Source organism: Thalassophryne amazonica, chromosome 13 (assembly GCF_902500255.1).
Source record: "Thalassophryne amazonica chromosome 13, fThaAma1.1, whole genome shotgun sequence".
NCBI lineage: Eukaryota > Metazoa > Chordata > Actinopteri > Batrachoidiformes > Batrachoididae > Thalassophryne > Thalassophryne amazonica.
Window position 1 is genome coordinate 43,861,380 of NC_047115.1, and position 16,561 is coordinate 43,877,940.

General features: G+C 40.9%; 1 protein-coding gene across 1 annotated transcript in view; it reads left to right on the forward strand.

The window, feature by feature from the left end:
• The window catches only part of snx5 (sorting nexin 5), a 30,197-nt gene extending 19,698 nt beyond the window's left edge, over positions 1 to 10,499 (forward strand). Inside the window, 2 exon segments of the mRNA XM_034184603.1 lie at positions 2,642 to 2,727; positions 8,984 to 10,499. Coding sequence (XP_034040494.1) covers positions 2,642 to 2,727; positions 8,984 to 9,034 — 137 coding nt within the window. The 3' untranslated portion in view covers positions 9,035 to 10,499.
• The last annotated feature ends 6,062 nt before the right edge of the window (positions 10,500 to 16,561 follow it).

Here is a 16,561-nt window from a genome sequence, read left to right on the forward strand (position 1 = left end):
TAAAACCTGTGCCAAATCAACATGCAGATCCACCTTGGATTTGCTGTGGCGACCCCGAGTGCAAACAAGGGAGCAGCCGAAGGAACTTACTAGTGTAGTGATGTGCACTGACTTTGTACTTCCATTAAAAAAAAAAAAAAAAGACTTCTTGTAGTTCCTCCCGCCAGCCAAAAATCACATCAGCTTTTCACCTGAACAGCTCTTCATGCATCCAGACGGCTTACAGCGGAGTGGATTTTGTGTGTGTCTGTGTGTGTGTGTGTGTGTGTGTCTGTGTGTGTGTGTGTGTGTGTGTCTGTGTGTGTGTGTGTGTGTTACAAGAACTAGCACCGTCAGTAAGCTCAATCAAATCGTTGTCCTGCTTTTGTCGTTGTCCTGTGTGTGCGTGCGTGCGCAGAGTGCAATGGTACCAAACGTATGGAACCAAATTTGCACTCTAAATGGAACCAGATTGCACTCTAAATGCAATGCGACACAAATGGGACGAATAATTCATGTCATGTGACATACAAAGCACCAGTCAAATGACAAGGATCCACTCAGCCACTATATAAAACAAAATGTCTATAACATGAAGCGCCGTGAATACTTTCTGGCTGCACCCTATCCAAGGTGAGTAAATCAAATTTAAGCATGACCTGATTCTCCCCCACCCAAAAGTACCCCTCACTTTACTGAATAGACGTTTTGTAGCGTATTATTCTCAGCAGCAGTTTTTTTTGTCCTTATGAGTTGGCACTGCTTCATATCTCTACCCTAATCAGTTGGCCAAACAAAATTAAACTTATTATTATTTATTATTAAACACAGCAAAATTAAACACATTTGTGCTATGTAAGTTATGACCTTTCTATCTTTAAGTTTTGAAAGCAGTATACTGCAAGTATTATATTACTGGCGGGAGGTGCACCGCACAAGACTGTGCCATCTTGGATTTTTTTTTATATATAAAGGTATCGTGTACCCTGTCTGTGCCAGACTGTGTGGTCAAAAGATCTTTTAATGACAGCACATTAAGAGATGGAATCGTCTCTTCCAACTGGCTTCTTACTTAATTGTGATTTAGCCACATTGTAGTTAGTCTGATTGTAGTCAGTGGCCTCTGTTGATAAGCCTAAATTGCCCACAGTGTAGTTAATGGTAGTGTTTCAGCAGTAACCCAATCTATCACATCATAGTTATTCAAATCAAAGTGCTGGGGAGCCACACGATAGCCCCACAGACTAGGAACAGCTGTTGTGTGTTGATTAAGCCCCCATCACACACAGCCACAATGTGCAGGAAGCAAGCCGACATAGCAAAAATGGTCATAATCCGGATGCAGTCGGGAGGAAAAGAGGCATGGTCAGCCGTGTCAGAATGCAGCCAGACTGCCTCATCCACACCTGTCAGATCTCATCTAAAGCATATGTAGACGACACAGACTGCTGTCAGATGGCCATAAATGGTGCTGAAGACTGTCCCAATGTCTGAATGGCAAACACGGGATGGAGTGGGAGGGAGCGCTGTGTTCCTCCCTTTGCACAGGACCTGTACTGGATATCAAAGAACAACCAACTTATGGACCGGACTCATGCCATATCTGTCCAAGCTGGCATTGGTGCGGTCACCCACTTCCATTCAATCACTCCTTCGCTTGTCCTCGTCCTCCAACCTTTGCTGAGAGTCGAAGGACACCTTTGCATAAAAGTCTGAAGGGAGCTTTCCCACTATTCGTCAGACGCAGCCTTTCCAGGAAACTTTAATTTTTTTTTTTTTTCCCCCATAACACAACTCTACATTGTGATTTCTGGTTGGATTATCACATGGGATTTATTTATGGCATCGTCGTTTCCAGCATTACACCAGGCTGTGGTCCTGGCTCCTGACACACTGCGCTGCAAAATGCTCCTAGAGGTGAGATTTATGTTTCATATGTTGTCATCGCGAAACAGTTCCACATCATATGTCCGACAGAATTAAATTTGATGAAGCAATACAAAATTTTGTTTATTACAGCGGTGAGATCCAGTCAGCTCTGAGCCTCTGACGTGATGACAGCATGTGCACCTGCCTGCCAGCCACCGTGGTGTCGCAGATCTGGTGGGCACAATATTTCACGTTATTTATGTCGCCCATGAGGAGGAATATTATCTGTACTGTAAGGTCTATTGTGGATATAATAGTCTGTCCAGATCTGCAGCGCTGTGCGACACATTGACCTGCAGTGGACACAGTGCTTTCAGTTTGTTTGCACTGTGTTCAAATCCCCTGCACATGAATGGCTGCATGCCACAACAGTTCCTTTGCACTCGGGGAGGGGCGCGGTGGAGGTGGACATTATAAGTTATAAAAACACTTCTCACCACCTGAGAGTTATAAGATTCATATCTTGATTTGTTTATTAATCTGGGGCATGTCACAAAAAATAGACAGAGCAGACCAGAGGCACTGACATGAACATGATCACGTGATTTCAGAAGCTATACGTGAACAAATTTCAACAGAAATTTGTCATAAGTATCGTGCATATGAATTTAATATCTCTGTTGTTGCCTGCTTGGTTCTTCCATAAACGTAATCATGTTCTTGTGTGAAAGGGGCTTAATTATGTGTCAACACTTACAAACTCTTTTTAAGATCTGTGATGTCTCCTTCATAGAACTCACCAGTTTTAAGGGCAGACGTGTAGTGGCCTTCAGGAAGAACCTTATAGAGATGGCTGAGCTTGAGATAAAACACGGGAAGGTGAGTGCCACAGTATCCCAAACATCTGCATGAAATTATGTGAAATGGTTAATCACTTGTTGACATACTTAACACCTTACACTTTCTAAGAGCTGCCTTGAGATATACTGTATAATTGAATGCAACATGAAATGCTTTTATAATATCCTCTGGAGACATGCATTACCCCTGCAGCAGACTGGTGGCTTGTCCGGGGTGTACCGCGCCTCTCGTCCAGTGTCTGCTAGGATAGGCGCGGGTTCCCCCTTGACCCTTGATTGGAATAGTCGGGTGTAGAAAATTAATGATTGAATGAATGACATACAGTGTACACAATGTATTTTTTAATAGTCTATTACTCTATGACTAACGTGGGGGTTATACTTAAAAATGTAATTGCTACAATTATTTTGTGTATGCACTCTAAACAGTCTGGGCTTTAATCCTTCCACATCTATCCATGTGTGGATTTATACATGCGCATTTTGGCCTCTATCCAGTGCAGGCCACAGGGCGTGTATAGTTAACAGTATACATACCACTGTCATCATCTGTATCCTGCATTCATTCCATTCTTTGTGCATGTACCCTAAAATTAACAGGATGAATCAGCAAAACACCATACCTGCCTGAACCACAGGAGCATAAACTGAGACTGTACTGAGCCCTGAGAATTTAAGGATTTATTTCTGTTTTATCCTACTGTTAAGGGCAAGTAAATAACAAGCTAGGCAAAAAGAACTTAATACAAACAATCCCCACAGTTATGCAAGTAAAGGTATTTTACAAAGAACAGAAAATATTTATCATGTACTTGTCAAACCTAGTTTGGTTTTGCTGTTTTGATGTATTATTTCAGATAAATAATTTGTCCTTTATATGTGTACTTGCTTATAAAATGTAGTGTGCAGGAACATATTTAATTCTTTGGAAACAAAACCCATTCACGTAGTGCTTGGAATTCATCCCCAAGGATTCCTCCTTTGCATGGAGTGCAATCAGCAGTTTGCTTCATTGTGGGGTCTGGGGTGGGGTCTAGCGGCTCAAACACTCTTTATTATAACATGTCGGTTTTACATACAATACACATGAGGAATATATGAAAATGAGTACATATAGCATTTGTAGTGTTTTTATGCCCCGTACGGCACTTGCACCGCGAGGCGGGGCATATAGCATTCGGGTTGTCCGTCCTTCCGTCAGTTTGTCAATCAATCAATCAATTTTTTTTATATAGCGCCAAATCACAACAAACAGTTGCCCCAAGGCGCTTTATATTGTAAGGCAAGGCCATACAATAATTATGTAAAACCCCAACGGTCAAAACGACCCCCTGTGAGCAAGCACTTGGCTACAGTGGGAAGGAAAAACTCCCTTTTAACAGGAAGAAACCTCCAACAGAACCAGGCTCAGGGAGGGGCAGTCTTCTGCTGGGACTGGTTGGGGCTGAGGGAGAGAACCAGGAAAAAGACATGCTGTGGAGGGGAGCAGAGATCGATCACTAATGATTAAATGCAGAGTGGTGCATACAGAGCAAAAAGAGAAAGAAACAGTGCATCATGGGAACCCCCCAGCAGTCTACGTCTATAGCAGCATAACTAAGGGATGGTTCAGGATCACCTGATCCAGCCCTAACTATAAGCTTTAGCAAAAAGGAAAGTTTTAAGCCTAATCTTAAAAGTAGTCCGTCTGCAACGTAGCTCGGCATCTATTGCTCGCAAAAACTTCATATTTGGTGGGTACTTGCCTTGGAGGAGTACTTCGCATGGGTTCGAAGGCCAGTGACCTTGACCTACTTTTCAAGGTCACCAGTGGTCACAACTGTCAAATCCCTCGCTGCAACGTAGCTACGCACCTATTACTCGCAGAAACGTAATATTTGGTGGGTACATGCCTTGGAGGAGTACTTCGCATGGGTTCGAAGGCCAGTGACCTTGACCTGCTTTTCAAGGTCACCAATGGTCACAACTGTCAAATCCTTTGCCGCAAAGTAGCCCGGCACCTATTGCTTGCAGAAACTTCGTATTTGGTGAATATATGCCTTGGAGGAGTACTTCGCATGGGTTTGAAGTCCAGTGACCTTGACCTACTTTTGAAGGTCACCAATAGTCACAGCTGTCATGCCTTGGAGGAGTACTTCGCATGGGTTTGAAGGCCGGTGACCTTGACCTCTGTTTCAAGGTCACCTGTGGTTGCATTTGTTTTGAAGGCTCCTGACCGTGACCGACTTTTTATGGTCACTGTTTGTCACATCCTCTAAATAAATATTATGCCAATCTCCAGTTTTTTTCATTGTATATCCCAGTTTATATCAAACACATAAGGCTTCAACCAAATACCCACCCCATACAAGTACATATTACTGCACTTTACATGTAAAATAATACTGAGCGCGGGGCATTTCGTGATGAATGTCTCTAGTTTTTGTATATATTTTATTTGTATATATTTTCTTGTTATTCCTTGATACTTGTTAATTCTTTTCTTACGTTATTTTTAAATAGTATTGTGTAAACTCGTATTTTTAAAAGTGATGTGGTGCTAGGTGCGGGAGGTTTTTTTCATGATCCAATGAAATAAACTTCAAAAAAGTGATCTATGGGTAAAAGTTCATCAAATCCAACACCAGGAAAATTAAAGTTTTGAAAAAGTTTTGTAGCCATAACCCTAACGTTGGTGAATGGATTAATTCATCCAGTACATATCAATTCACAAATGCTTTGATATGGCCCAATTCTGAGCACATTGATTGGATCAGGACATCTATATTTCTGACACCACTCTTCATTACAGTTATGCTACAATTCTTTAGGAGAGACTTTATCCAATGCATGGACAATATACTTACTATGATTACGGTCACATGAATGCAAAGAAGCATATAGGTTCATTTGTGAAGTATATCTATATTTTTGATACATATGTCGCTGTGATTGCATCTGTTTAAAAATTACACATTTATAATGCTTCATTAGTTTTAAAGTATGAATTCCATCCTTTAAAGGTAATGTGTATATATTAGCCAGGTTGGTATGATTGCATACAAAGAGGTACTAATTACAGCATGCAGTGGTCACGACCCTGTTCCACGAGCTCACCTGCCGTTTGTGTTCCCTGCTGTACCTACGCCTCGTTAGTTAAATCTTTAATTTTTCCAGGTCTTGAGTGGCTGAAGAAACCTGGGTGACTTATTTAGCTGTATGGAGAGTAGGTCATCTTCTTTTGGCTGCTGCTGCCACAGCAGACCAGTTTCCATCTCACCCTGTCCTCTGCACCTTGATGTGTCACATCCTCCCTCACCATATCCATAAGTCTCATCTTTGGCTTCCCTCTTCTCCTCCTGCTTGGTGGCTCCATCCTCAGCATCCTTCTCCCCATATACCCTGGGTCCCTCCTCTGCACATGTTCAAACCATCTCAGTCTTACCTCTCTGACTTTTCGTCCAAACCATCCTACCTGTGCTGTCCCTCTATGTTAATTCCTAATCCTCTCCATCCTCCTCACGCCCAAAGAAATTGCGGCTTCAATTGTGCCATAGTCTCTAAGCCAGTGATTCTCAACCGGGGTGCCGTGATCGATCGTCAGGGGTGCCGTGGGCAATTATCAAATATCACCATTATCGGGTGTATGTGCTGTAATAGTGTGGCAGATGGTGTAATGCTCTTTTATTCCAGTAGATGGCAGCAAAGCACGCAGTAGCGCTGAGCCTTGTGCCGACAAGGAGGCGTGATCGCCATTTTAATTCCGGGCAAGTTAGTGATTTGTGTGCATAGAAGTGCACTTAGTCTCGTCAAGAAACAGGTGGAATATGCCGGAAAGCTGCGCATGTTGGCAAAGTCACAAACGCAGGAACAAGGGAGACAATATTTCCTTCCATAAGTAAGTGGTTTTGGTTATTGTTGTCACTTTGACCGTGATATTTGGATGATAAACAGCTGTATGTCTCCTGCCGTACCTGTGTCGCCCGATGACACGGATCATTAATTTAACTTATGTCTAGTTTATATTTTCCACTGCTAGACCAATGTCTAGTTAAAATTCTTGTCATTAGTGACTAAAAATTGTTCGACAAGACTGGGGAGTTTTTTTGTTTTGTTTTTTTTGCACCTTAAAATAATGAGATTAATGACCCGCGCTGTGCTGCCACACACAGAGAGATGTGCACACACACACACACCGCTGAGTTCATGAATGAAACTCGGTCAATAAAGGATAATTGTGTAAAAATATAATATATATAAATGTAATGGTTTTAGGAGCCGCGCTGCGTTGAACAGCAGCTGTAGCTCAGCCGAGCAGCGTAGCTTAACAGTGCAGATCCGTGTAACTTTCAACACTAATATTTGTGAACGTGTGTGTGTCAGAGTAAGTTTAATACTTTCCTGACATAATTTAATGTAATTTAATTTTACTGGCTCGATATCCAGGACAAAATGGCATTTTAACACGTATTTTGCGAGCATTTTTCTGAGTGTGTTCAGTCGCGAATCTCCCATTGAAAATGCATTAACATCCGGGTACTTCGTCAATATTTTGCCCGGTTAGGAGACGTCATGTCGCTGTCCATGAAGGGACGTTTTCGTTTAGTGTGCAGCAATGGGACTGCGCTCTCTAGTTCTTATATACAGCTCCATGACTATAGTATACTATGTTACGTCATATCTGTACCGCACGTGTTGCTAACGTGCTAACACACCGTGTAGAGACAGTCGAGTTAGTGGTGCGTGACACGTGACAGTGGTGTGCCGCAGGATTTTGTAAATATAAAAAGGGTGCCGCGGCTCAAAAAAAGGTTGAAAATCATCACTGCTCTAAGCCATATAATATTGCTTGTCCTACTACTGTCTTGTAAACTTTCTCCTTTACTCTTGCAGATATCGTTCTGTCACAAATCACTCATGCCACTAGTCTCCACCCCCTCCACGCTGCCTGCACTCTTCTTCACCTCTTTACCACACTCTCCATTATTTTGGATAGTTGACCCCAAGTATTTAAACTCATCTACCTTAACCACCTCTACTCCTTGCAACCTCACTGTTTCACTGGACTCCCTCATATTCACACACAACACACGTACTCATAGTCTTGCTCCTACTGACTTTCATTCCTCTTCTGTTCAGAGCATATCTACCTTCACCTTGAATGCATGTCATTCCTACTGCATACCTCACTGATGTCACACTGTCTTTGTACATATCCTGCACAACCTTCACATTTCTCAGTCACTCCAGACATCCACATAAATACCACAACTCTTCTATTGGCTCCCTATCATAAGCTCTCTCTAAATCCACAAATACACAATGTAACTACTTCTGGCCTTTTCTATTCTTCTGCATGAACAGTCTAAGCAAGCATTGCATCTGCTGTGCTCTTTCTCAGCATGAAACCATAATCTGTGTCACTTCCTGAGTTACTCTCTAAATCATCCATCTTTTTCTTTCATTTTCTTCATTCATCAGCTCCTCAAAATATTCCCTCCACCTTCTCAACCCTGGCTTGTCTGTGCATTTCCATTTGCTTAATTTTTTGCATGAATCTACTGTGCATCCTTTCCAGCTTTGTCCCTTTGTCTGGCTAATCGGTACAAGTCTTTTCCTCCTTCCTTTTTGTCTATCTTCACATGTATAGTAGAGAAGCTTGAATCTTCGACTTAACCCAGTCCAGTCGAAGATTCAAGCTTCTCTACTATGGAAACCACCTGGACAACTGAGAGCCTACACAGAAACATCTTCACATGCAATTTGCTATGGGCCTGTTCCATAGCCTTTGAGATGCCTCTTTTCACCATGTGCCACATCTCCTTGTACTCCTGTCTGCTTTCTTCATCTCTCCAATTATCCCAAATCTTTTTTGCCAACCTTATACTCCTTTGTTCCACCACTAAGCCTCCTTGTCTTCTTTCCACTGTCTCAACATCACACCCAGTACCTTCCTAGCTGTCTCCTCACCACATCTGCAATGCTTTTGTCCAGTTTTCAAAAAAAAAAAAAAGCAGGTATGCAGGATATGTGATCTCCAGGAGTAGATTTGGTGACCTTTGTTGTCAAGTCTTAGAGGCACATTATGCAATTCAGGGGACTTTTTTTTAAGTAAGGAGAGATGCCGGTTAATTGAAAGAGGGGTCTTGTGTTCTATATTTGAAGCTATTCGCACATATGTGGTTGTATATTCCAATATTTGACTAAGGCACTGTGCAACTCTGATTTCAAATTAAGTAGATTTTGTTTTCCAGAAACCGTGGTGCTGTTGTTTACTTTTTTTCCTGTGTCCACAGAACAATGTGACTCTATTGCAGGGATGCATTGAGCTGCTCAAAAGTAACTAAGGTGAAGTGTTCGTGACTTACCATCAGCAAATGAAATCCTGGTGTGCCACGGGCCTCGTGAACATGAATCCAAGCCCTTTTTCTGCCGTCACCCATGGGTCTGATGCCACTTTAAACGCTTCACAAGACAATGTCTTGTATGCAGAATGTCTCCATGTTTACAGAGTCCCTGTCCTCTGATCAGTGGTCATTCTTTTTTATGGTCGATGGAAGACTCAATTATTGTTGTCTCCAGAACACCATTAAGTTCTTCCACATTTTTACCCCACCAATAGTTATGATTTTTTTTTTCTTGGTATTTCTTGGGTTCTTATTTTTATATTATGCATATGTGATTTTTGCCTTTTTGATCATATTTTTGTCTTTGCAAATTCTGACTCTGTTTCCTGAAGTACACTTAAGTACATAGTACCAGTGCTATACAGTCTGGGATTTTTTCAAACTACCTTTTAATTTTGTTTTGTTTTGGTCATTTCACATCAATAACCATTCAGACTGAGTGCTTAATTGGCTTCCAGGATGGGCTGCTTTGATTTGGTAATGGAACAGTTTGCAAATAAGTAACTAGTGCAACAGTGTGGGGCAAAAAAATCCGTTCCTGGAATTTGTGAAATTGATCCAGACTGCTCAAACCCGAGTTAACCATTTAAAATTGATCATCTTTGAAAATTCAAAATGAGCCATACTTTGTAGTGTCTGCAATGGTGTCTTAGATTAGATCCACATTTCTGTCTGTAACTCTCATTCCACAACTGTCATATGCTAATTTGCTTTGCAAGACATCTGTTGTTACATTTGTTGAGAATCAGTCCCTTTTCCCCGTTTCTCATCAGTTTCTTTTTGTGAAAATGTATGTAAGTGATCCTCAGGTGCTGTCAAACAGCTGCTTGGATTATATGATGTTTAATGCAAATAGATTATTGGAGGAAGATTTCAGCAGACAATTGGAGAAGTTCAAAATGAATCAAACCACAGTTCCTCTGAATATGTAGTATCTATATATGAGAAATCAAGATTGATAGCTAGCTGTGAGTCTCGATTTTGGCAGAACATTTTGGTTTTTCTTTCCACATGGCACTCTACTGTGTTCACCATTCTTTTAACCATCCTATTCACATGTTCTTTTGTGGTGTGTAATTGTTTTTCTTCTTTTCTTAAATTTAACTTTTATTAATTACTTTTCATTTGTCATACCTGACCCAAAACTTTACCTGGTTTATAAAGAGTCTAAGTTTAAAAAAATATATAATTACATTAAATGCACTAAGAAGATGGAAAGTACTTTATAGTCATGGCCAGCTCCTATGAGTATTAAAATTGCATTAGTTTTATAATCAAACAAAAAAGAATGCATTTGTAATGTATTCCAACTGTGCAGATACCTTTACACAAAGCTTTTCATACAGAACATTAGCATTTTATACATTTGTAATGATGATGCATTCAATAAATTCTACTTTCCCAATTGTGAGATTTTTGTCTGAGTGAGAGTATAGCTCACTGGACGTCTAGAACTACCCTTCTTTCCGCTAGGTGGTGGTATTTTTCTGTCCATCTCCTGCTGTGTGTGTGGACCTGTAAGTCTGAGCACAGCTGGAAGCACGACTGTGTTAAATCCATCATGAACCCTGGGATGGAACGTTCTGGTGTATTAGGCAAGCCACGAGGAAATGCCAGAGTGCTCGTGGGAATTGCAACCACCAGAATGTACATAATCTGTTTCACGAAGCAGTAAGGCAAAAACTAAGATGCAAGCAAAGCTCCAGATGTCTTTTGATCGTTACATCATTCAGATTAGCCTCACATACACAGAGAAAAGTTTTGTAAACTGTAACTTTTGTGGTGTTAGAAAGTGGACAGTGGTTACTGGTTCCATGATAAGTAGGCTTGACCTTGTGTGTTGAAAGCATACGTGTACATGGTGTGCTGTCAATATTGACATCTCCAGTGAAATGGTCTGAGTGGCCTCTAGGTTTTGGCCAACTCACTGATTGGCTGAAACAACAAATTACAACCAATAAGATTAGAACACATTGCAAACGTAAGCAGGTTAGTTTGCCAACAGCGACTGCAAATAGTATTGCAGATTTTGAGAGGGACTAGCTACTGTGCTTTGATTCTAAGATGGAGCACCATGAAATGTAAAAACTTCAGTTCAAAATTCTCAGTGTTGATGGCATGATTGTTTTGAAAAATAGTGTTCTGTTATTACAAATCACAAGGGCAAATCTTTGAAGAACAATTACAAAATGCCTGGTTCATTAAAACAAAAAACACTGAAGTAGATTTAATATTTGTCCTACTGTAAATACATGAAAAAATGTAAGATTCTACTTGGTGTCCAAATGACAGTCATGTCAGTGTGTTGTTTCCTGACGCTTTAAGCACTTTGCTTCAGGTCAGGAACAGGTGACACACAAACTTAATATGCAAAGCAAACTTAAAGCTTGCTGACTGCGCACATGAGCACACCTGCTTCATTTCCCACACAGCTTTACACAGTTCAAGAATGCCCACAAAAATGACTGGGTAAATTGGAGGTGGATATACAGTAGTGTTCAGAATAATAGTAGTGCTATGTGACTAAAAAGATTAATCCAGGTTTTGAGTATATTTCTTATTGTTACATGGGAAACAACGTACCAGTAGATTCGCACAAATCCAACAAGACCAAGCATTCATGATATGCACACTCGTAAGGCTATGAAATTGGGCTATTAGTAAAAAAAAGTAGAAAAGGGGGTGTTCACAATAATAGAATCTGCTGTTGATGCTACAAACTCAAAACTTATGTTCAAACTGCTTTTTTAGCAATCCTTTGAATCACTAAACTAGTATTGTATAACCACAGTTTTTCATGATTTCTTCACATCTGCGAGGCATTAATTTTATTGGTTTGGAACCAAGATTTTGCTCATTTACTAGTGTGCTTGGGGTCATTGTCTTGTTGAAACACCCATTTCAAGGGCATGTCCTCTTCTGCATAAGGCAACATGACCTCTTCAAGTATTTTGACATATCCAAACTGATCCATGATACCTGGTATGCGATATATAGGCCCAACACCATAGTAGGAGAAACATGCCCATATCATGATGCTTGCACAACCATGCTTCACTGTCTTCACTGTGAACTGTGGCTTGAATTCAGAGTTTGGGGGTGGTCTCACAAACTGTCTGCGGCCCCTGGACCCAAAAAGAACAATTTTACTCTCATCAGTCCACAAAATATTCCTCCATTTCTCTTTAGTCCAGTTGATGCGTTCTTTGGCAAATTCAAATTGTAAGTTGCACATTGTAACCTCTTCCACACGTCTTTTATTTAACAGAGGGACTTTGCGGGGGATTCTTGCAAATAAATTAGCTTCACACAGGCGTCTTCTAACTTTCACAGCACTTACAGGTAACTCCAGACTGTCTTTGATCATCCTGGAGCTGATCAATGGGTGAGCCTTTGCCATTCTTGTTATTCTTCTATCCATTTTGATGGTTGTTTTCCATTTTCTTCCATGCATCTCTTTTTTTTTTGTCCATTTTAAAGCATTGGAGATCACTTTAGATGAACAGCCTATAATTTTTTGCACCTACGTATAAGTTTTCCCCTCTCCAATCAACTTTTTAATCAAACTAGGCAGTTCTTCTGAACAATGTCTTGAACGTACCATTTTCCTCAGGCTTTCAAAGAGAAACGCATGTTCAACAGGTGATGTGGCTTCATCCTTAAATAGGGGACACCTGATTCACACCTGTTTGTTCCACAAAATTGACGACCTCACTGACTGAATGCCACACTACTATTATTGTGAACACCCCATTTTCTACTTTTTTTTACTAATAGCCCAATTTCATAGCCTTAAGAGTGTGCATATCATGAATGCTTGGTCTTGTTGGATTTGTGAGAATCTACTGAATCTACTGATACCTTGTTTCCCATGTAACAATAAGAAATATACTCAAAACCTGGATTAATCTTTTTAGTCACATAGCACTACTATTATTCTGAACACTACTGTATGACGGCCTCCTCAAACAAAAACTCAAGCGGACCAAGTAAAACAATGAGCCTGGCAATAAGTAATAGCCATCTGTATAAAGCGCTATGCAAGTGATAATTCATTCTACTCTCACGTACACAGTCTCCCTTTGGATGGATAAATTGAGCATTTGTATAAGTTGGATGCTCCTGCAAGCACGTTGAATGTCTCTGGTGCCAGACGCCTGACTACTGATCCACTGTCCTTATAGTCTGAATCACATGTACAAGGTGTTCTTACTCTCACATTCACATACATACTTGCTTCACTTTTTCCACATTTTATGTTACAGCCTTATTCCAAAATGGTGTAAATTTTTTGCTCAATATTTTATTGATGTACCTTTGGCAGCAATTACAGCCTCAAGTCTTCTTGAATATGATGCCACAAGCTTGATTCACCTGTCTTTGGGCAGTTTTGTTCATTCCTCTTTACAGCACCTCTCAAGCTCCATCAGGTTATTTGGGAAGCGTCAGTGCACAGCCATTTTCAGATCTCTCCAGAAATATTCAATCGGATTCAGGTCTGGGCTCTGGCTAGGCCACTGAAGGACATTCACAGAGTTGTCCTGAATCCACTCCTTTGATATCTTGGCTGTGTGCTTAGGGTCATCGTCCTGCTGAAAGATGAACCGTCGCCCCAGTCTGAAGTCAAGAGCGCTCTGGAGCAGGTTTTCATCCAGGATGTCTCTACATTGCTGCATTCATCTTCCCCTCAATCCTGACTAGTCTCCCAGTTCCTGCTGCTGAAAAACATCCCCACGGCATGATGCTGCCACCACAATCCTTCACTGTAGGGATGGTGCCTGGTTTCCTCCAAACACGATGCCTGGCATTTACGCCAAAGAGTTCAATCTTTGTCTCATCAGACCAGAGAAATTTTGTTTCTCATGGTCTGAGAGTCCTTCAGGTGCCTTTTGGCAAACTACAGATGGGCTGCCATGTGCTTTTTACGAAGGAGTGGCTTCTGTCTGGCCACTCTACCATACAGACCTGATTGGTGGATTGCTGCAAAGATGGTTGTTCTTCTGGAAAGTTCTCTCTCTATAGAGGAATGCTGGAGCTCTGACAGAGTGACCATCGGGTTCTTGGTCACCTCCTTGACTAAGGCCCTTCTCCCCCTGATTGCTCAGTTTAGATGGGTGGCCAGCACTAGGAAGAGTCCTGATGGATCCAAACTTCTTCCATTTACTGATGATGGAGTCCACTGTGCTCAATGGGACCTTCAAAGCAGCAGAAATAGTTCTGTACCCTTCCCTAGATTTGTGCCTCGAGACAGTCCTGTCTGAGGTCTACAGACAATTGCTGTGACTTCATGCTTGGTTTGTGCTCTGACATGCACTGTCAACTGTGGGACCTTATAGGTAGACAGGCGTGTGCCTTTCCAAATCATGTCCAATCAACTAAATTTACCCCAAGTGGACTACAGTTAAGCTGTAGAAACATGTCAAGGATGATCAGTGGAAACAGGATGCACCTGAGCCCAATTTTGAGCTTCATGGCAAAGGCTGTGAATACTTATGTACCTGTGATTTCTTAGGTTGTTTATTTAATAAATTTGCAAAAATCTAAAAAACAAAACAACAACAACAAAAAAAACTTTTTTCCATCTTGTCATTATGGGGTCTTGTGTATAGAATTTTGAGGAAAAAAAATGTATTTCATCCATTTTGGAATAAGGCTGTGATGTGGTGCAAAGGTAGTGGTCGTAGCTCCCCTCGTATAATTTCAGTAAAAAATGATGCAAATTATTGGTTGTGTTAATAGGGTTCTAAAAAGGAATAGTTTACACCATCTGTCATGCTTAGTTATCATGTTACAGGGCAACACATGTCATATGTCGTAGAATCCAATGTACATTGACCTTGTATGACCTTTACTTTGGAGACCAAACATTCAACACAGTCAAAACTATTTCATTTGTTAATCCTTTTATTTGATCTGGCTACATCTTTATTTTAGGTTAGTGTGTCCTGCCCTGCACAGGCCACTGCCAGGGTAGTTGTACTTTTACAGTCACAGTACACACACAATATCATCTACTATTATAAATACATGCAAAGCAATATGACCACAATTATTTCATCTGCCACACAACAGAAACATTTCTATTGATAACAGTACCTAAGGAAGGGTTCCTTAATTGCAGACACTGTAAAAAAAAAAAAAAAAATGCATTATGCCATTAAAAGACTAGTGGTGAGGAAAGGGTTGTAGAATTATATTTGTACTATAGCATGCTTTGGGGCAACTCAAGATGTTTGTCTCTACTAGTATGAATGGAACATTTTTATTGACATTTTAATTTTTACAATAATCAGGATACTAGATGTTTTATTTTGGGGTTATTTAGAATTTTTTGAAATATTGTGAGCATCCTATACAGTTTTTCCTCATTATACCTGCACAAATTGTGTTTGTTGCATCTGTTTCTGTTCTAATGTAGACATGGAAAACACAGACTTGCCTGAAATGATGAAAAGAGCTATGATTAAGCACAAAACACAAGACTCTCCTTTTGTCCCATTTGTTTTATTAAGCACTTTGAGCAATGTTAATCTCAAGGATGCTTATAAACCAGTGTTCAAATGACTGACCAGCACGGTGTGTGTGTGTGTGTGTGTGTGTGTGTGTGTGTGTGTGTGTGTGTGTGTGTGTGTGTGTGTGTGTGTGTGTGTGTGTGTGTGTGTGTGTGTGTGTGTGTGTGTGTGTGTGTGTGTGTGTGTGTGTGTGTGTGTGTGTGTGTGTATAGTAACATTACAATAACAACAAAATAGCAAAATCTGTCCATATTGTAGCTCACCGTGAAAAATATTCTCAGATTATAATTCCATTACTGTTGACATCCTTAATATTAACAGTTTTTTCCAAGTCAAGTCAAGTCTGGGTGCATGCATTGGTGCATCCACCACACCAGAGAACCACCCCAGGTCCTGGTTGACAATCACCCAGGCAGATAACTGTTCCATCCCCACTTCTCCAGAAGGTTGGTACTTCAGATGTGGCTCGTGGTGACATTATCACTTGGAAGCCGTTTCCCAAGGAGCCTTGTTTGGAACAATAACTAATATGAGTCCTATATAGTCCCTGAAGTTCACAGATGCTGGCAAAGGAGATCAGCGTCTATAACTTCCTCTGGAGCTTCTGGATGGGAATCTACTCTGACCTTTGAAAGCTTAGTATAAAATGACTCCATACTCCAGATGTGTCAGACTGAAAGGATGTGAGGGCCATTGCGTCAGGTTGCCCTCTTCTGGACTCCCCTAGATGCCGTTCCTGGTGGAGTTCCAGATGCACAAAGAGATTGGGGCATCGTTGGACTTGGACCCTGGACAGTGAGATAGCATGAATAGAAGAATAAATTGTCTGCCCAACACTGGACATGCTGTTTGTGTGCTGGTCAATGTTTGATTTTCGCTCCTACTCCTCTGTGTGTGTGTGTTTGCGTGCGTGCGTGCATGCCTTTCACTGCATAATTACTCAACACCAAATTGA